Source organism: Phascolarctos cinereus, unplaced genomic scaffold, assembly GCF_003287225.1.
Source record: "Phascolarctos cinereus isolate Bilbo 61053 unplaced genomic scaffold, phaCin_HiC Scaffold_2;HRSCAF=192, whole genome shotgun sequence".
Lineage (NCBI taxonomy): Eukaryota > Metazoa > Chordata > Mammalia > Diprotodontia > Phascolarctidae > Phascolarctos > Phascolarctos cinereus.
This window is the reverse complement of record NW_027555625.1, coordinates 240,603,459-240,625,942: the sequence shown is the minus strand read 5'-3', so window position 1 is coordinate 240,625,942 and position 22,484 is coordinate 240,603,459. Positions and strand designations below refer to the sequence as shown.

General features: G+C 34.2%; 1 protein-coding gene across 1 annotated transcript; it reads left to right on the top strand.

Annotated features, from left to right (window-relative positions):
• Window positions 1–1,064: 1,064 nt before the first annotated feature.
• CTCFL (CCCTC-binding factor like) lies at window positions 1,065–21,687 on the top strand. The gene is given in 10 exon segments (XM_020981354.2): window positions 1,065–1,647; window positions 1,956–2,193; window positions 4,438–4,608; window positions 5,654–5,787; window positions 8,865–8,985; window positions 10,256–10,405; window positions 14,722–14,882; window positions 16,420–16,602; window positions 18,852–18,975; window positions 21,530–21,687. Coding segments are annotated over 10 exon segments (2,019 nt in total). The 5' UTR covers window positions 1,065–1,068.
• The last annotated feature ends 797 nt before the right edge of the window (window positions 21,688–22,484 follow it).

Here is a 22,484-nt window from a genome sequence, read left to right as displayed (position 1 = left end):
CCTGCCGTGGGAGAAGGCCGATCCTGGAAGGCCGCGCCAGGGGTGAGGGTGAGGAGTCTGTACCAGCCGTACAGCCTCTAGTCAGCTTGTGTTAGAGGGTCAGCAGGTCAGGGGGTGGGGGTGGGGGCCGGCCTCGAGGGTGGTCTGGGGGAGGTGGCCCGCGTGCGTGCCTGCGTGGTGCCGGACAGATTAAAGGGCCTGGGCTGGGGTCGAACTCTTGGGGGGAAAGGAAGGGGGTGGAGGGGAGGAGAAGGGCCCAGCCTAGCCCCTGTTAGTGGAAGGCAGTGGCAAGGACCCACTTAGCGGAAGGCAATGTCCAGGCCCCACTTAGCGGAGGGCGGTGGCCATAGGGAAAGCTGGTGCTCAGGCCCCCACTTAGCGGAAGGGCGGTGGCCAGGCCCGGTTGGAGGAAGGCAGTGGCGAGGACCCACTTAGCGGAAGGCAATGTCCAGGCCCCACTTAGCGGAAGGGCGGTGGCCAGGCCCGAGTTAGGGGAAGCTGGTGGCCAGGCCCCGCTTAGCCGAAGTCAGTCAGCCATTTCTAGTTATCTAAAGGCAATAATGGGCCACCTTGGTTAGAGAAAGGAAATAATAGCCTGGCCCAGGTTATCGAAAGGCAACCGCCAGCACCAGTTTTGGCCGACCTTGGTTAGCCTGAGACAGTCAACCAGCCCAGGTTAATGAAAGGTCAAGGCACAAACCAGTTTAGCAAGCGTAAGGGCCTGGCCTGGTTAACAGAAGGCAGTGGGCCCTTGGTTATAGAAAGTTTTCAACCAGTTTCTCTTAGTGAAAGGCTGTGGGCCTACTCTGGTTAGCAGAAGGCAGATAGTTGACCAGCCTCGGTTAGCTGACTAGGCAGGCCAGCCCAGTTAGTGAAAGGTGATGGACTGACCTGCTTTTAGTGGAAGGCAGTGCATGGCTGACCATGGTTTTCAGAAAGCGGTGGCTCCTGTTTAAAAGCAAGATCTGTGTGAATGGCCTGGAGATCCAGGCCTGATAGGTTGCAAAATGCAAGATCTTGGAGGACCCTGAATTAGACTTCTTGGTTTCCCTGAAATAGGCTTCCAGAATGGGGACGGAAGCCTCCGCCTCAACGGAACTGTTTGCTAAGATAAGAGGCACCGATCTGATCCAGGAAAAGGCCAAAGAAAATGATGTAGACAAAGTGTCTAAGCTAAAGGAGAGGCAGAGCAGCTGTGGCCTTGAGGTGGACTGTTCCTATGGAGGCCTTCAAGCCAAGATTGTGGAAGGAGAGTTGGAATTGGCCACCTCAAACGAAGAGAATGAGAAGCACATACTTACCTTGCAGACTGTGCATTTTGCCACAGATGAAGTAGACCACCAGGAGATAAACCAGATAACTGTGCAGCCAGCAGAAGGGATTCATGTCGTGGTGCAGCAAGGAGAAAATGGTGTACAGTCCTTGCTAGTGTTGCAGCAACACATAAATGTCCAGACAGAGTTAAATGAGATATCCCACCACAGTTTGCACCACTGTGTTGCAATAAGCATTCAGGAAGAGGTCTTTTCATTTCATGAAGTGGAGGTGATGGAGATTAATGTTGTGGAAGAAAGTATTGAAGTTTCCAATGAAGAAGATAAATTGACAGCTGACCCACCATTAGATGAAAACACAGAACTGATAAAGGTAGAAAACTGTTAATATGTACAATTTTTAAAGGGCAACACCTTTTAGTCATTCTCTACAGAATTAGTGATTTTTTTTTTCAATTTGAAAGCAAATGAACGTAAAGTGCTCAGGATAGTAACATTAGCATGGGCTAATGTCACACATCTTGAGAAGGAGAGTGAATAAATTGCTTAAATGTGTGTTTTAGACATAGCATTGAAAATATCACACTTTTACTTATGCTTAAGACTGGTTAGTACTAAGTTAATGTATTAAATTTGAATAAGTTTGATATTTCTGTGAATTGTTGTATTTTGCTTTATTAGGATAAAAGCAAAGATATATATGGGGATGAAGGGGAGGTCCAGCAGCTATGTGAAGAAAGAGAATTTGCTGACCAAAAGGAAAATTTATTTACTTTTGAAAAGCTCAGAGAGGGAGAAAAGGAAGAAATCATTCTGTTACCAGCCAACCCAAAAATTGAAGAACATGAGGATATACCTTCATCAGAGCAAGATATTGATGAGGTTTCTGAAACTGCAAAAAATCAAGCAAAGACAAAGGGTAAGGAAGATTAAAGTAATTTATGTTATATAAATTACTTGGATTTAAGAAAAATAGGATTGCAGTTTTCTCACAGAAGGGAAATTCGTACCTCCCATAAGAAAAAGGCCATAATTCTACTTGAAATTTCTAAACAAGTGGGTGATTTTTAGTTGTCTTCAAAATATTCAAAGTAGTTCACAGATGGATTTTTGATCAACACAAGAATATTTTTTTTCATTGGTACATGATCTATGTAAATTTCCGGTACTGATAAAAATCACAATTCCTCTGTGATTTATAGTTTTGGAGAATTGCCCAGAGCACTCAGAGGTTAAGTGGCTTGCTTGTCAAAAATAGCACTTGAACAGTCTTCCTGATCCCAAAGCTAGCTGCCAAGTTAACCTTTTTTTGAATAAATTAGTTATTTAAAAAAATCTAGAGAGATGTTTTAACTGACTTAGTATAGACTTATTTTTAAATGGGAGTAGAAATGCAGGTATGATTTGTTCTGAGAATAAACTTTTTATTTTGCAATGGTGCTTATTTGCACAGGAAAGGTTTCATGTGTTTTTTTTAAAACACCTTATATGATTCATGCATACCCCAAAACAAATATTATTTTATAATATTAGTAGCTTCTTATTTGGGGTGCTATAAAAATAACCTCCATGTTTAGATTGTTAGCACCTATTTAACTGGTTTTGTACAGAGCAAAGCATGGTGTATATATTCAATTCAGTTCCATTAGTATATCCAGGGGTGGGGAACCTGAACAAATAAATTTGGGTTTAGTCAAAGAGCCACACTTGAGGACCTAGAGGGCCACATGTGGCCTGGAGGATACAGGTTCCCCAACCTTGGATGCCATTTGATGGTGATTTTAGCTAAACTCTTTTTAAAAAGTCATTTGCAGATGTCACAGCAGAAGTGTAATTCTCCTGTTCTCAACATGAATGAAAACATTTGAGTCTGTATTTCTGAATTATTAGTATCATCTAAAGATAGCAATTATTTTTGTTATGTTACTTCACAGGTTATTATCAAGAATTTTTAGCAGTTTGGAGATATTTTGGTAGACTGGAATTTAAAGAAAACCATTCTATCAGTTATTCACATTTGAGTAATATACTGTTTATGTTTTGCTTTAGTATTTTAAGGATCCTCAATTTCATTTTTATAGGTACTCCTGTGCTGATCACAACCTCCTCCATGTCACACTAGATTATTTCATAAATTGATATGACCAAAAATTTTGTCAGCACATAACCAACTCTCTGGTGGTAAAACCTAACCAAACTTAGCTATTCTGGTGTTTAGCTGATACATGTGGTTTCTTGCTGGGCCCATACTTGGAACCATTTCAGCTTTGTACAGTCTGCCAGAGCTTATGTTATGCTGTTATAACCCTTGAAAATTCAGAATTATCTCCATATCACAGTAATAGAAACTTAATAAATAATCATGGATTATTTGATTGGTTAGAACATCTTTAGTGAGTACACATTAAAAACATTTTTTTTAATTGTTTGAGTATACATTTTGTAGTGCCATCTTGGTACAGAAGCAAGGATGTTTTCTGAAAGATTATCCTGGCAGAGCACAGATTCTGACAAATTGCAAAGGCTTTGAATATATGTATGTTTAGAACACCAATCAAATTATCGTTTAAAGAATAGAAACCTAGCTAAATTCGGAGGGTTTTATCACCAGAATGTTATCTATCAGGCAATGATATTTTTTTTAACCATAATCACTGCTTAACCCACTATCCGTATAACCCTGGCCAAGTCACCTATACTTCCTGGACTTCAGTTGCCTCATCTCTAAAATGAGGAGGTTGAACTAGATGGCTTCTAGAGATCCTTCTAGCTCTCAATCTATGATCCTGTGAACTCATAAACTTGAAGCCATTATGAGTTGCATCCCTCAATACATGCAGGGATTTCAGAATATGCACATTGATGAAATCACAGGATATTTTGAAGTATTCAGTAAGTTCTAATTTTGTAGTTAGCTTGATATGTTGGTAGTCATCCTTTAATGTTCGGTGCCTACAATGCAAGTTTTTTTCTTCCCCAATTGTTTGAATATGGTACTATCTGTGGCATATATAGTATATATTTCTGAGTTATTTCATTGGATTTTTAAAAGAGGAGTTTTCAGATTAAATTTGTTTAATAGAATTTAATGGTAAGCACATTTTTCAAGAATGAAGAACCTTTTTCTGTAATTGAATATGAATGCAACATTTTTATCCTTTAGGAATGAAACAAACCTTCCATTGTGAAATCTGCATATTCACCTCTTCTAGAATCTCAAGTTTTAATCGTCATGTGAAAACTCACTCTGATGAAAAACGTCATATGTGTCATCTCTGTCTGAAAGCCTTCCGTACTGTTACCCTTCTACGGAATCATGTGAACACACATACAGGTAGAATAACTGTGGGAAATCCATTTCTTTTATTTGATGACTAACAAAACCCAACAAACTTCATCTTCTACACAGAAACATATTACATTATTAGATTAAGTATTGCATATTACACTAAGATTAGGGTATGAGATGGAGGTAGGTTTCAATATGAAACATTTTAAACAAAGCCTGTAGGTGACTAGCATAATCTAATTACAGGTTTGGAAATAAGTATGATCTCAAGATTATCCAAAAAAATATCATGTAAGTAAGTAATATTTACTGATTGACTGAAAAATCCTACTTTTTTTGAAAAGCAGTTGTAACTTAAGATAATAGGAGAACTTGTTTCAGTAGCTGTTGAAACAAAAGGGATGAAGGAGAGACAGAAAGACAGCTCTTAAGTAGGTGAAAAAATTTTAAGACCTCCAAGAATGGAATATTGCCATCTTAAAGAGGAGTGCATGTATTAGTGGTTAATTATACATGTTCAAGAGAGACAAAATTAAAAAGGGAGGTTAATCCTGGGAGAGAAAAGAATAGAGGAGTACCCTATGTGTGTTTGTGTGAGATGTCTAATAGTTTATGACATTATACTTACAAATTTGAGTTGAGTTTGGAGAACATGCAAATGCATTACATTAATACCAAATAAAGCTGTAAACTAAATACTTAAAACATAAAGTGTTCAAGATACTCTTCCCACTGTGGAAATCATGAAGGGAAGGATACAAAAGATAACAATGCTATATTTTTAATATTTTCTCTATCTTTTTTTAATGTTAAAATCAGTAATCCCAGAATTAAGCCAGTTAAGGCTAATTACAGATTCCTAAATGTTGTCTTTTTAATTATCTACAGAAAGTGTTCTTACCTGAGGTCTGAAAAATTATCCCATTCTATTAATTATGCATTATGGTTTAGCATTGTATCTTATCCTTTTTCAGGGTGTTTAAAATTTAATGTGACCTTATATCTCCATATTACAGATTTATTGCTGGAAAACTTAATGAGTAAACCTCACTCACAGAATTTTAAAGTAGAAAAACATTGTCTTTTACAGGAACCAGGCCATATAAATGCAGCGACTGTGATATGGCATTTGTGACTAGTGGTGAACTTGGGCGACACAGGCGTTATAAACATACTCATGAGAAACCATTTAAATGTTCAATGTGCAAATATGCCAGTGTAGAAGTAAGTGCAGTTCTAGATCCTTTAGCATACTTACTTTTCATATGCTTACAAAGTTTGATATTGTCTTAAAAGAAATTATAGCATATATGCTTTTAATTTTTAATAATGATATATACCAAAATGATAATGATTCAAAAATCTAAACTAAAAGCAGTTTTTAAATACAGTAAATAATAAACCATTTTTTATGTTTTCTAAAATTTAGGTAGAAAAATCTATTTCTCATTTTCTGTGATTACTAAGCAGTAAGAAAGGGAAGTTGTACACAAATGCTATATAAATATATTTATGCTAATTAAGTGAAAAATAACTAATCTGTAACTGAATTTGAGGTTATTTACTTTCCTGTTGAAATGAGCATTTCTCCCAATCTGAGATTTCAGTTTAATAAGTCATGGTTGGAAATCTGTCATAAATTTGTAGCTGTCTTTAGTATAATTTCAGAATGAAACTATGTTCAAGAAATACCCGACACAGTTTTATATTGTTTTGCCAAGTATTTTGAGGTAGAATTCACTTGTATTCAGTGTTAAAATGACTTCAAAATAGATTTTATCTGGCCTTTGGAAGTGTGTCTTTTCTGAATTTTTGAGCATAATTCAATTGCTTTGAGATTGACCATTTGCTCCTTTCAAATTAAGGACAAATTTCCAAAAGCATGAAATTTCAAGCATAGTTATTTTCCACTCTCAGTTACAGGTATGCTGCCATTTTAATATTTGGTCTTATATGTCACAATCATTTCACAAAGAAAAATTATATTTCAGTTATATATAACAGCAGTATCACTTTTCAAGTAGAATGACAGCAAAACAAAATTAAGCTTCACTAATTATCAGGAAAATATTTAGGGAAAGATACATTAGAACAGTGTGCTGAGATTGATGGAAAGAGAAGCATTACACATAGAAGATACTAAAGAAGCATACTAACTTTAAAATTGATAATAATGACATAATGCTATAGTTTCTTAAGCATACATGTTACCAGAATCTTAATTAAATAACTTTTTAAAAAAAAATTCTGCATCTACACAATAGACAAAAAATTTGTAACTTTATCATGAAGCTAAAAAATTAATGTTTTTAAAATGTAGCTACATTAGAATTTTGGGAATGAAAGAAATCTGGGCAGTCACAGAGCCTATCACTTTGCTTTCTGACAATTCTGCTCTTAAACCATGCCAGAAAGGTGACAGTCTGTCCCCAAGGGTCAGAATCCACATCATATATGCTAGAGAGAATATATGGGGTTGTTTTTCATTGTCATGTGATTATTGGTGGTGTATCCCTCTCCTTGCCATGGACTACCGAGCTGGTAGCTTCTCTGGGCTCTCTTTCCTTTTTTCCTCTACTTTTAACATATCATAAGGAAAGAGGTCAAAAGTTTGATTGAGTCTATCTTTAAAAACCTCTAGAAAATGAAATTCTATACTCATTGTTAGGAAATTTTTCTTTATATCTGACTGAAACTCTTTGTACCGTAGTTTAAACCACTTTCCTCTTGTTCTACCCTTTCATATACTTGAAAACATATAGAATTGTTGTACAACTTTATTCTTCCCAAAGAAATTTAGTTCCTTTACATTTTTGTATTTTCTGATCTTTGATATCTTTTAAACTTATGCATGCTCACTTTTTGCACCATAGATATATGTTATAGATACCAGAGATACACAATATATTCAAAGGCTATATTGCCTATGTTGGTAATGACTATTGGAATTGTATATAGCATAAAGGCTGTTAATAGCCTCTGCCTGAATTCTGAGTAAAGAATGATGTGTCTCTAGCCTGGCAAAACTGCATCTTAGTAGCTACAGGGAGAGGTTGGAGGGAAGAAGTTAAAGACCAAGGAATGGAAATTAGCTAAATGATGATATATAGGATTTTTGCTCCTTTACCTGCAGTCCTGTTGATGTTGTACAGTCAAAATAGAATGTTGCTTATTCTGTTTAAAGCTTGTGTCAGAGAAAGAGGAGTAAGAGATCAAGGGATGATCTAGAGATACTACAAAGCACAAATAAAGACTTTATAGAAAGGGCTTTTAATTCATTTGCTCTAGAAGGTAACTTCTAGTAGAATAAGTCCATGTCTTTTGAGGCAATCAGTATATTCTTTGTTTGGTTGGTGTTTTGCTTTTTGCTAGGCAGTTGGGGTTAAGTGACTTGCCCAGGGCTACACAGCTTAGTACATGTTGTGTGTTGGGTGTCTGAGACCGGATTTGAGCTCAGCTCCTCCTGACTTCAAGGCCGGAGCTCTATCTACTGTGTAATCAGTATATTCTTAAAGAAACAAAGACTAGACCTATTAATTTCATTGGCATAAGGATCTCCAAGGTGAGGATACTCCCCCCATAATGCCTTCCGCCTAGGTAGGCTTAGGATAGAGACTAGAGCAGTGATTTCATTGGTACAGGAAACTGTCAGGTCCTGAGGAAGTACCTGCTACAAGTTAAGCTACTTGCATCTGCCCCAGTTCACACAACCAGTATGTATCAGACAGAGGTGGGACTCTTTATCTTTAAGGCTATACCGCAGCTGCCTCTTATACCCTTAAAATAAGAGCATATTTGAAGTAGGGATGGAGGAAACTGAATGCAATGCGCTAATATATATTATCTTGTCCTATAAAGGGTCTAATAATTTAAACACTAAAAGATTCTGATAACATTAAGGCAGTTAGAACTTGATGGTTTTTGCCTTTGTGCTTCTATAACATAATATAAACTTTGTGAGCATTGAGCATATGCTGCCATAGAAACAAAATAAAATGCAGGTAATTGAGTAGCTAAAACTGAAATTTTCCTTTGTAAAGTGAAAGCAAATAATGTTGCTTAGAACTAGATTTTAACCTACTATTGTTCATCTGCTGATTACAATATAAAATGCCACATAATGTGTTACAGTTTTTGTTTTATTTTTCAATTATTTGTATGAAATGTTTTGATGGAAAGAAAAATAATTTATTTCAACATATGTAAGTATTATTAGATATTTTGAAGGTATACAATTTGTTCTTTTCCAATTTTGGGTTTTACAATAAAGTTTATATTTTTGTCTTTCACTTGTATATTAGGCAAGCAAATTGAAGCGCCACATACGTTCACATACTGGAGAACGTCCTTTTCACTGTTGTCTCTGTAGCTATGCTAGCAAAGATACATATAAGTTGAAAAGACACATGAGAACTCATTCAGGTAAAAGCTTTTTAATATTTAAGTTCAACCAAGTAATACCATATTCAAATTTGATAGTGTTGGGAATAATTATGTATTAATTATAGAATAATTATGCTATTATTATAGAACTCTAGAATTTATATAGAAGTTATAGAATAATTATAGATCGTAAATTTGGAGTTGAAGCAGATCTCAGAAGCGATCTTATACAGTCCCTTAATTTTATAGATGAGGACAAGAAGGCCCAGAGAGTTTAAAGGACTTAACCAGAGGTCGCACAGTAACATAGCTGAGATTTGAACATAAGTCTTTGTGTACCAATTCTGATTCCAAAGCCAGTATTATTTCTGGTGCACAATTATATCCTGAATGTTGTATTTTGAGATTCAGATTTGATATGTACAACTTTAAGTTAACATCAAGAACAGTTACACTTCCCTGTTGATTTGAGCTTAGAGTAACTTATGTAAGACCACAAGATGTTTTCTTTTCTGAATTTTTGTAATGCTTAAAATAAAACTTCTAAAATCAGTCTGTGAAGTCACTTACATAACTTTTATATACCATTAGAATTACTGAATTACTATTCAGTGGATCAGAAGCCATATAAATAACTTTTTTTGGGGGGGTATCAAGAATGTTTACCCTTTGTTTGATATGGTTGGACTGGACTGCTAAGATCCTTTTCAACTCTAAATCTATGTTCCTTTAATTTAACTGAAGTCATCTGACTTAATTAGGAACTTAACACATCACAAAGGTGTTCAGATAAACAGGCTAAGGAGCAAAAGACTAAACAAAACCTAGATACAAACTAGTGTCATGTCTTCCATGAAGCTTTTCTTCATTTCTCCTTTCCCCTGCCATTGGTTAGAACATTTTCCCCCTAAAATTACCTTGAATTTACTTAAGTATATGTTGAATCCCTCCCAATAGCTTATGAACTTCTTGAGGCCAGGGGTTTTAAATGTTTTTAGTTTTGTATTCTCAATGCTTTGCTGTCTAACAAAAGTAGACTTTTATTAGATCTGTGTTTGAAATAGTTGGATTGCTTTGGACCACAATGTGCCTATCATTGTACTAGAACCATTTATTTATTTATTTTAATATAATTTATTTTTTCCCCAATTACATGTTAATTTTTTAAACTTTTTTTAAAGTTTTAAGTTCCAAATTCCGTTCCTGCCTTTCTCCCTCCATCCCATCTCCTTTCCCTGAGACTGTAAGCAATTGTACTAGAGCCATTTAACCCTGACGCATACATTTCATCTGTCATCTTGAATCATAGGTGAAAAACCTTATGAATGCTATGTCTGCCATGCCAGATTCACCCAGAGTGGGACGATGAAAATGCATATACTGCGGAAACATAGCGAAAATGTCCCCAAACATCAGTGTCCACATTGTGCTACAGTCATTGCAAGAAAAAGTGACCTATGTGAGTAGTTGGTTGTTTTAATCAAATTTACATTGATTTTTCTTCTCACCTGTGTTAACTTCTGTCATTTGCATTAGAAATTTTTTTCTTCACAAAGTGATCTGTTGCCACCTTGTGGCTAGAATGACAAATACATGTTCATCACACAGTCCCACACATCAAACAGTTTGTAGAGCTCTGAGTTTCAAAGCTCTTTCATATACATTTTCTTACTAGATCTTTACAAGAAGCCTATAAGGTAGACAGGGCCACCATTATTATCCCCATTTTATACAGATGAGGATATTGAGGCTGAGAGCAGTTTAATGACATGCCCACAGCTTGTAAGTGGTAAAGATGAGATCAGAATACTTCTCATGTGGCTTGTGAGATTTATAAATGAATATTTGAAGTCAATCAGTTTAATTAAATTGAAATTATTAATATAATTCAATTTTGTGGAAATTGAAGTTCATTAGGATCAAAGTTGGATATTTTTGTTATTAACATTGAAAAATATTAACTAATGAGGTTACAAGAGTTTTAGAATTGTTTATATTTCTATTAACACATTCAAATATGCTAGGATCATAGATTCTTAGAAGAAAGGATCTTAGAGCACATCTAATACAAATCCCTTCAAAAATTCAAGAAATTATTTCCTTTGTACTATCCCACTGATTGAACATTTCCGGTAATGGCAAACCTACTACCTCATAAGCCCATTCCATTTTTGAATGGCAATAATTATTTTAAACAATCTCATATCAAATTAATTTCTGCCTCACTAACTTCCACTTATGAAGTCTAGTTTAGCCCTCTTCTACACAGGGTAATCCCTTTTACACATGACATCCCCTTAAATATTTAATGCAGCTATTTTTTCACCTTAATTCTTCTCTTCTTCAGACTAAAAATCTTCAGCTTATTCAGAATTTCTCATATGAAGCGTTTCTAGACCTATTCACATCTTGGTTGCCTTTCTAAGATAAACTTCATTTTATCATTGCCCTTTTATTGTGGCATACAAAGCTATACACAGTACTTTAGATTTGTTCTGATCAGTAGATATTGTATTTCTGTTAATGTAGCCTAAGTTTGCATCAGTTTCTTCTACAACACTATCACATAGTTGTCCCTAAGTGAGCCAGCATGAAACTCGAACACCTATTAACCCATGTTTCTCCCTCCTCTACTTGTGTAGTTGAGTTTTTAAAGAAACTTTGGGCCCACATATTTAACTTTCCAAGAGCTTTTTGAATGTTTACTGATTATTCCTCCCAGCTTTATGTCTCCCCTCTCCTGGCATTGCTCCCTTAAATCATTTACTCTGTGGCACAAGGATCTCTGAATCCATCTAACAATACTGCCATCTAGCTCACATTTCTCCAACTTTGAGTTTATAAAATCTTATGTTATTTCTGGAAAGGATGTTAGAAATCTTGTAGTTTACTCTCACTCCTTCTCCTCCCCACTAGACTTTTGTTTTATATTATGAGAATGCTAAGGCCTGGAAATCAAATAACTTGCCCATGGTTATATTACTACGTAGTGGCAGCATCAGAACCAGAACCCAGATGTCTTGACTTTCTGTCTAGGGCTTGGCCACAAGAATATCATAAAAGATTTTCTTTGATGTCTTGCCAGAATCAGTATATTGACAACTCTTCCCTGATCTAATAGTCTAATGGCTCCAAAAAAAGGAAAATTGATAATTTCACTAATTTTTAAATGAAATAGACATTTGCATAAAGTAGCATAGATTTACTTAACAATCTCTTGAACCATACTTTCTAGATTTTTTTCTGTATTCTCTATCATGCTCAACAGTCTTTATTTCTAGAATCTGTCTTTTTCTAGGTTTTAAAAAGCTTGTTTCCAGTTTTTGTTTTCTATGAATTCCTCAGATATTACAGACACAAGTTCCTGAGGCCATGTACAGATGTTCTCAGTGCCATGGGTGTAAATTGTTCAGGCCTGAAAACTTGAACTTATTTAAAGGACTTTCTTACTATACTTTAATTTACTTTGTGCTTCATGCAACTGGGAAATAAGAAATACAGGAAATGGGGTACAGAAGTCTATCCTGCTCTACAGGAAAATAGAAGGGGAAGGGGATAAGAGAAGGGAGGGGGGAGAGATAGAAGAGAAGGCAGACCAGGGGAAGGGGTATTCAGAATGCATGCCATCTTGGGGTGGGGGGAGGGGGAGAAATTTGGAACTCAAAAAACTTGTGGAAGTGAATATTGAAAACTAAAAATAAATAGATTTATATTAAAAAAATAAATAAATAAATAAATAAATAAATAAACAAAAAAACAAAAATTTACTTTGTGCTTCAGGTCTCTCAAAATCATATTCTTTCCAAATTTCTGAGTCTTAGAAACATTCTAGTTGATGAAAAATATAGAGGTCAAATAGGAGTCAGGTAGTTCTGTATTCTCTTTGTCATCTGTTCACATCATACCATCATCTCTCAAGCAGTAGACCTGTTCCTTCATTACCATTTTCTTTGTTAATTACTAAATAACAGCCTTCTTTTACTGCTATTATCATTTTATTAATTTGTTGGTCAGTATTTAGAAGTTTCATCTTTGATGTTGTAACACTTCTAATGGATAAGCATCCCTAATGAGTCTTCATAAGATTTCTATATCTCCCCTTGCTCTTTTTTCTTTCTCTTCAAAAATTCATGCTACTGAGACTTTGAATTGTTTTACCAAACATTTAATGTTTTATGTTTTACTAATTGATCAATTTAGTGACCTAAGATGTGCTTGACTTTAAAAGTGGATAAGTGTGTGTAAAAATATGCGTGTATGTGTCTGTGCATGCAACATACTTGTTTGTATGTTGTATATACGCAGACACACATATATATGTCACTTGTTAATTCTGAGCATTCTAAGATGTGCTTGACTTTAAAAGTGGATAAGTGTGTGTAAAAATATGCGTGTATGTGTCTGTGCATGCAACATACTTGTTTGTATGTTGTATATACGCAGACACACATATATATGTCACTTGTTAATTCTGAGCATTCTAAGATGTGCTTGACTTTAAAGGTAAAGACATTTGTATGTGCATAAATATATGTGGATGTATACACACAATATACCCATGTGTATGTTGTGTATATATAGACACAAATATACATATATAACATTTTTGTTGTTAATTCTGAGCATTCTAACACAGTGAGTGTGTTACTGTGTAATACGTTCCCAGTAGAACTTTAAAGAGCACATGAATTTTTAAAAGCAGGTTACTGAGAAAGCCCTAATTATATTATTCTTATATATATGGTCTTAGAAAAACAGTATTGCCTATATAGCTTCCAATTAATAGTTTATATGTGGAATGTCCCAAAAGTCTTAATGCAGTTTTAGGCTCCCCTTTTTTCCCCTTAACTTAAATTGCACTAGGACTTTTAGAACACATTATGCAGTTATTCCTTCCACATCAAAGGGCACTGCACCCCCACGATCTGAAAAATCCAAATTTTTTTGGCCCTACCTTCATACCAGAGAAGTCTGAATTTTTTCTTTATGGGGTATTTTCACTACCTTATTGTAAAATTTGGATTAAGCATTTGGTCATAGGCTCTGTTTCATTTTCGACTTCCATGAAACTCCCCAAAAATTCCCCTTTAATTTCTTAGGCCAATCCATAATATATCCAAACTGTGATGGGGAAAGTCGCAATGTGGAAGGGATAATTGTATTCCATATTTCCCATGTAAGTTGGTTTGTTTAACCTAGTAAATTCGCATGCAAATTGCTTTATTAGAAACAGAAGCTATTTGAATAAGTATGAGTCAGCATAAGTGGGATGTATCAAAGCTATGCAATTACCAGCTTTTTGTTTGGCTTCTTACACAGAGTATAACAGAATTGTCATGCCTAAAAGCCTGATTCAATTGAGCAAAAATCACAATACAGCATGCTTAATCAGACCTTGATAAACATCTCAAATGAGAAGAGACATGTGAAGTGTCATTTGGTTGTACCTAACATAATATTTTTAGTGCTTGAATCTTTAGAATATTAACTAACAATTACCAAACATAATCTTAAATTTTAAAATAAAGGGAAATACCTCATTTTTGTAGAAGGTGGAGAGTGTGTGTATGAAAACCACAGCTTTTAAAACTACCATCTGGGTCTATAGCCAATGAACATCTGTTAAAATAACTTTCAGTCTTACACTAAATTCTCTTCTCTAGTGATGAATATTATTTAAGTAAGGTTCTAGCAGATGGTTAGTTTGGAGAAGGAAAAAAAAATGACCAATCTTATTGGAAGCTGATAGGGACAATGATTTGTTAAATTTTTTAGGTGTCCATTTGCGAAACCTGCATTCCTATACGGCTACAGAGATGAAATGCCGTTACTGTACTGCTGTATTTCACGAACGCTCTGCACTCATTCAACACCAGAAAACTCATAGAAATGAAAAAAGGTTCAAATGTGATGACTGCAGTTATGCCTGCAAACAGGTATTTTATGTGTCAGTGTATTTTGGAATGAATGCTAGTAGTATATTAAGAATCAGGTAGGCATTCTTTCACTTTTTAAGATCTTAGTGATCCTATTTTTAAAGGACTATTTCGGAATATTACCACCAGAATATTGGTCTCACCACCAACACCTCACTACTCCTTCCCCATGGTGAACTTTTGGGAGGATGATATGCACAGGTTGGGTAGGCATGGTGTTTACAGTCTGCATCATTTGAGGGAATATCCACATGGATGAGATCATAGATCCATTTAAGTATTTCAGAATTATAAGAAACCTTCCACAAATCAGTGCTTTAAAACTTATTTCCTATTATAAGTATTTTTTCCATTGATTGTGAGGTAAAATAGGATCATAACATATTAATGTCCACCTTCATCCCACCTCCAAAAAATCAACTCCCTCTTCTGACTACCTGATTTCTCTCAATGCCACCACCATTCCCCTAGCCTCCTATAAGCTTGACACTTTGATGTCATCTTAGATTCCTTCCTCTGCCTTGATTTCCACATTCAATTAGTAGATAGGTCCTATAGATTATACCTTCACAATGTCTCTTGCATTCATCCCCTTGTTTCCAGTCTTACTGTTGCCCCTCTAATTTAAGGTCTTGTTACTGTTAGCTTAGATTATTATAATACCTTTGTCTCTAGTTGCTTTCCCTCCTCTAACCTCAGTCCATCCTACTTTCTGAATCTCTGTATCTGTTGCTAAAAAAAAAAGACTTTCAGTGGCTTCCCATTACTAGCTAAATAAAGCATAGATTTCTTAGCATGGAATTCAAGACATCCACTACTCAAATGGATTAGAAAAGGTTTACTGGATACTGAGAGCAGGGAGGAAGTTGTGGTAATCCAAAAGAAGTCATGAATTCCTTTCAAATGTTTACAAAATATGTTAGGTAAAATTTATTTTTAGTATGTTTTAAAATTTATTTATACTACCTTTGAGAGTTAGAACATTGTCATTTTTGGAGAAATAATTTCCAACCCTAGAGGTCTTCTGAATTTAAAGTTTAATAAATTTGACAAACTCAACATCATTGTATATATTTATTAAGTTGCATGTTCACTTTAGCAACAAAAATTCATGTAATTATAAATATAAGAATTAGTATCTAAACTCATCACTGTTTTTATAGGGGGAAAAACATTACATTGAGGTTCCGTTGCAGGACTGTGCACACCACAGTGTGCTATGTAGAATTGGACAATATGCAAGTAATGAAACTGTAAGTTATACTGTATGACTTGCGTGGTTAGTCCCCAAAGGACAAAGACAAAATAGATAAATCTTTCTTTAAAATATCATGTGTGCAAGTCCTTAATGAATCCTTTGGAGGGATATTTTTCTGAGGTGATTCATAGTTAGAATCAACCAACAGGTACTTATTGAGGATATGCTATTTGCTGATTACTCTACTAGGTTCTGTGAAAGAGAACACTTGAAATAGAAGAGACATGGAATGACTACTGTACTTAGGGTTTTTGCTTAATTAGGTTTTTTTCTTTCTAGGAGCGGCACATGACAGTACATAAGCGTACCCATACAGGAGAGAAACCATTTACCTGCCTTTCCTGCAACAAATGTTTCCGGCAGAAACAACTTTTAAATGTTCATTTCAAGAAATACCACGATAAAAATTTTGTACCAACTGTTTATGAATGCCCCAAATGTGGCAAAGGTTTTTCACGATGGGTAAGATACTTTAAGGAGACATAGTTAATTCTGGAAAGATTCTATTATGACAAAGATGAGTACCATACTAGAAAAAAGCTTCTACTAGGCTTATATTATCCTAAGGCACACAATTTAGACAATTTTAATACTACTATAAAATGTAATTATAGAATTTTTTTGCTGTTGTTTTGTTGATTTTAAAGTTTGGGATTTTTGTTTTATTAGTCCTTTTTTTTTTACAAGTTACTTCTCAGTAACTGCCCTTCCCCCATAGAACTTTCTCTTGTAACAAAGAGAAATAGTCAGTCAGAACCAATTGACACAGTAATTGAGTCAGACAACATATGCAACATTTCCCACTCATAGTCTATTGCCTCTCTTGAAGGAGGGAAATGTATTTCATCAATGATCCTCTGGAAGAAATATTAGTAATTTCATTTCATCTGGTTTCTGATGTCTTTTATTGTTGTTTTTCATTTGTATTATTATTGTAGTTGTATATATTGTTTCCTGGTCCTAATTTCTTCATTTGCAGCGATTCACATTCATACTTCCAATATGATTTATCATATTCCTAATTTCTTACAACGCAATATTCCATTGTACTAATACATCATAATCAATTCAGCCATTTCCCAAATCATGAGCACCTGCTTTTTTTTTCCAGTTGTTTTGCTGCTACCAAAGATGTTGCTATGATTATTTTGTTATAGATGTCATTGATGCCTAGTAGTGGGAATGCTGGGTCAAAAGATATGAGCAGCTCAATATGTTTGGTAGTTTAGAATTAGATGGAAATCGGGCATGAATTATCAAAGTATGATCTCACTCTAATTTTATAACAAATAAGTCATGTCCAAAGGTAAAACTTATGAGTTTTTTGACTTCCCAAAATAATAACTTTTTGTTTAAATATTTTACATATTCAATTCATGAGACGACTAACTGCTAATGAGTATGACTCCATCCAGATCTGCTCCATACATTTCTTTCTCATTTTTCCTTAAAAATTTTTTGGATGAAAATCCCAGTGTTACAAAGAATAGTAATCACATATGAAAACTAGTGTATATGATCAGGTTCAGAAGAAATATAGAAAAGGGTACTAGTACCTCCATTACATATTATCTGATTATAACTAAAATTGAACATGCATAGATTTTTCTATGCAGTTTCATTGTGTGATGGACAGAGCACTAGACCAAGAGTCTAGAGACCTGGATTTGAATCCTGGTCCTTCTCCTAACTAACTATATAATCTTGAGTAAGTCATTTTCCTTCACAGGGTCTGATTTTCTCATCTGTAAATTAAGAGGGTTGTATAGAATTATCTCTAAGAAGGTGTCATGATATAGTGGAAATAATGTTGGATTGGGAATCAGAGAACCTGAATTAAATCTGAGCTTTGCTATTTATCACCCTTGTGACCTTGGGCAAAGCACAAAGGCTCAGTTTCCTCAGCTATAAAATGAGGGGGTTGGACTAAATAATCTATAAGATCTCCTCTATCCTTTGTTTATGATGGTATGATTTTGTCCAGCTCTAACAATCAATCTACAATTTTGAGTTCAGAAATTAGTTTAACTGTATCTTTTGCTTTATGGAATAGACACATTCCAGAAAATCTGGCTGTAAAATGACTCTTAATGTACTATTTACTTCTGTTGTAAAACAAGACCTATGTTCCCCATGACAATAATTCCCTTTTACTGAAGTAGTTTGTCTTAAATATTCCCAGTAGTATGTTGAATGTTTTTTTGGGAGCTCTCTTGCCACACTTTGAATAATCTGCATTGCTTTTTTAGCAACAGGCTCTTCTCTATCTTGCTGCACCATATGTTGCTTTATCAGATGATAGGAATTTCTTCTTATTCCTCCTACACATTCATAGCTCCCCAAATTTAACTTCACTTTCTCCTTTTCTTAATAGTATTTAATAAAACAATGCTGTGACAGACCATGACAGTAAAAGACTATTTCATGTGACCTGAAAATTCCTTAAGAGCATAGTTTTGGGGAATCTTTTCATTTTTTAAAGGATCACCTACATAATTCTATAAATTCTATAAAACAAAGAGCTGTCCAGCTATACGTGGATGAAAATATTTGTACTAATAAATAGTATCATCTTTATTTGTACAAGTGATTGAAGGTAGATATGACCCACTATTTTCTCAGTGTTTATGTCTTACAGTATAAATATTTTGCTAACATATTGAAAATAATGGTACTTTCACTATGCTAACTCTGAAACATTTTACCAACAGAATAATATGCGCAAACATTCAGAGCGCTGTGAAGTGGTAAGAGGAAAGGCTGTTCTGTCAGCAAAAGAAAGAAAAAATAAAAAGAAAAAACAGAAGGGCCCAAAACAAGATGTAGAGGAAGAAGGTAAACAGCCTGTTTCATGAGCCTTAGAGAACTCATAAGGTCAAGTATAACAATACAGATCCTCTGGCCTTAGAGGGTAGAGGCTGGTTTTTATATTTGTCCAGATAAGTTGAAACGTCTCTATTTGCTTTTAGGAATGGATCAGAACCATGCATTTAAATATATAGCTTCTTAAAATATTAACTGCATCATTGGGAAGTACAAATAGAAATTATTGTAAATTATAGTACCAGCCTGTGATTTTTCTGAATCATTTTGATGAACCTGATAATTATTTTTAATTCTCATGTCAGAGATTGTTAAATTGGTATATTCTAGGGATAACAATAAAGTAGTATGTAGAGTACTCTTTAGTGGTCACAGAATTCAATTCTCTTACTTATGTGTAAGCAGACTAATGTCTAAAAGCATCCAGAGTAAATATTTAATTGTTTATTCTAAAAGGCTCTAAAAGTTATTACAATTGCATTTCAACTTCTAAGAAAAAAAGCATTTTTATTTTATTTAGAAAAACTAGTCTATTACACAATTTTTACCAAAAAAGAAAAAAAATGTGGTTTTATGTACAAGTAATAAATTCATGTTTGCTTATGATACCAAAGAAATTTTGATATAATGAGCAAATCTGGAAATGTACACATCTGTTGGTAATCTTATGTGATTAAAATTCCTAATAAAATAAAAATTAGAGAAATATTTAAAGTAATGATTGATGTAAATAAAAGAGCCCCTAAATTGTTACTGTTATTCTTTAGACACTTGATAACAGCACATCTTTGTTGAGCTTGGAGTTAACATCTGCTAACTGCTTATCTTGACTGCTGATGCTAAAAGTAAGGATAAGAATATTTTATAAGTAGACAAAGGATGCACCTCACTTCATATTTATTTTCCTGTCTAAGACTGCCTTTGAAACCCCAAATTCCTTTAGATGTAGACAATAAAAGATAAGCATAATTAGTCAGTTTTGAATAGATATTTAAGGATTTAATTGAAAATTAATATCTTCAATCACAATGGAAAGTGTGGGAGGAAATAACAAAAGAATATAAAGAGGGCAAAAGAAACATAAAAGTAAAACAAAGTAAAAAAGAGATTCATGTGAAAGATTAATTTTATTATTATATAGATTTCAAACTGCCCAAGATTTAGAAATTATTTTAGGTAACTGAAAAAATGTCTGAGATTTTTAGAATCAAAATTTTAATTTTAGGGTAATATCTGTTGTGATTGGTAGTAATATAGAATAAGAGTATGATAATAATAATTCATAAAATTCACGAAGTGCTTTGTATCTATTGTCTCGTTTGAATTTTGCAGCAATTGTATGAGGTAAGTACTACAGATACTATTATCCCCACTTTCCAGATAATGAAACTGAGACTCAGGGAAGCTAAATAATTTGCCTAAAGTTACTCAGTTAACAAGTGTCACAGATTCTGAACTCAGTTTTTCCTGCCTTCACATCCAGAACTCTCTCCACTGTGCCAAACTGCCTGTCTTCCCATTCTGGCTACTTTTCACTGTAGTCAAAGTGGTACTCTAGTAACCATCATAATTTCATGCTGGCCTTCACTACTAGAGCAAAGCATAAAATTGATAAAATTATTATGGACAGTGCAGTTGAGGTGCTTCATTTTGCAGTTGATGTTTTTACTCATTTTATACAGATTATTATCTAATGTTTCTACTTTATTCTGCCAATGAGAATAGGATATTTTCCTTTATGGCATACTACTCTTAAATAGCCAAACTATTGATAGGCCTCTTTGGAACATTAAGTCCAGTGTCATCTTTTTTATTACATGGAAGTACTTGATATAGATTAACAGCATTTTTTAAGAAACCCCCTATGATATTTTAAACTGAAGCTATTCTTTCTTCTCATGTTTGTAGCAAGAAAACAGAGTAGTCCCTTGGGCATTCTTGGCCAGTAAGAAAGTTTATCGAAGGGTATAAATAACAGTTACTAGTACAAATATTTAGAATGATCTTTTGTAATCCTCATTACCCAGATTCCTGAGAATAGAGACAAAAATCTGATACTTTTTATGCTTTGTAGCACCCAACACAATGCCTTGAATATGGCAGGCACCCAGTAAATATTTGTTGATTGAAGAGACAAACTAGAAGTAATGGACAAATGTAAAGTAACAGCTTTTTTAAAATTATTATTACAATAATTGTGTCCTGTTTCTGATAGAAACGAGGCTATTTTGGAAACGAATAACTTGAATTGTTAAGCTACTATGAAATAAAATGTTGGTTTACTAGAATATTTTTCTTATTTAGAGCAAGGAAATGCAATCAAATAACTAAGTTGATCTTTGATATATATCATTTGAGGGCCTAAAATTAACACACAAATAGTAAAGGCACAAAACAGGAGTATTTATGTTACACTATCATCACAGGATCAGCACTCTAAAATATTTGGTTTCATGCTTTAAATCAAGTTACTTTTCAGCATAAATTTGTACATTTGCAGTTTATAAATTCTTTTTTTAATGTGTCATTCCTAATGTCAAATATGGTCTCATTTTTCCCTATAAAGTTGTTGAGCTGATGCCAATTGAAGATATTTCCATTGTAAACATAGAGCATCATACAAATGAAATTGTTCCTGTCATATGTGGAATAGCAACAGATGTTGCTGAAGAACCAAAACCAGAAGTGACTTGTGAAATGATCTGAAACATGATGGATAAGTGATGCAGATTAAAATTTTTTATTTTCTTTTAGTACCTCATTTTTAATTAAAGATTTTTTGAGTGTCTTAGTTCTAAACATGACATTAGTACATGGTTATGAAGATTGATTTTTAGAGAACTTTTCAGAAGTTTGTAGTGGGGCCTAGAATTGCATACTTACTACGATAATATAAGGTATTTAGAAATCTGTTGAAGTTAATTTTATTCATGCCAGTTTTGTAAAGGGCTTACAATTCTGAGTCAGAACATCTTAACTTCAAAGGCATTAAACTCATTCAGGTTATCACCTTAGCAATTCATAGTTAATAAAGAATGATATAAGAGTTCCTCTTGATGTTAGACTAGATTGAGTGTGATCTTATGGAGCAGGTAGTCAAAGCCTGAATTTTTTCTATTTATTTAGATACATGTACCCACAGTATTTCCAAACAGTCCATGTTATTTAAAATGTATAGCACTTAGAAAAATTTATGGACCTCCTCTGTAAAAGCTGACACTGCCATGAACCTTAAATTATTATTTTTAGTGATAATGCTTTTATTTAATTCATTTTAAACTACATGGTAGTTTAATTTCCTGTTATGAAATAATTTTTAAAATGACTCCATATGAAATGGAAACATGATAAAAAAAAAAAGATTAGTCTAGAGAACAATGAAGAATATACGCGGAGGTTTAAAAGAGATTTACTTTTTAGAATTTTTATTATTAATTATGTTTTAGGCTGATGTGAAACTCCCCTAAATTCAATATCAGATAGCTAAGCTATCACCTACTTACATATCAGTTCATACCTAT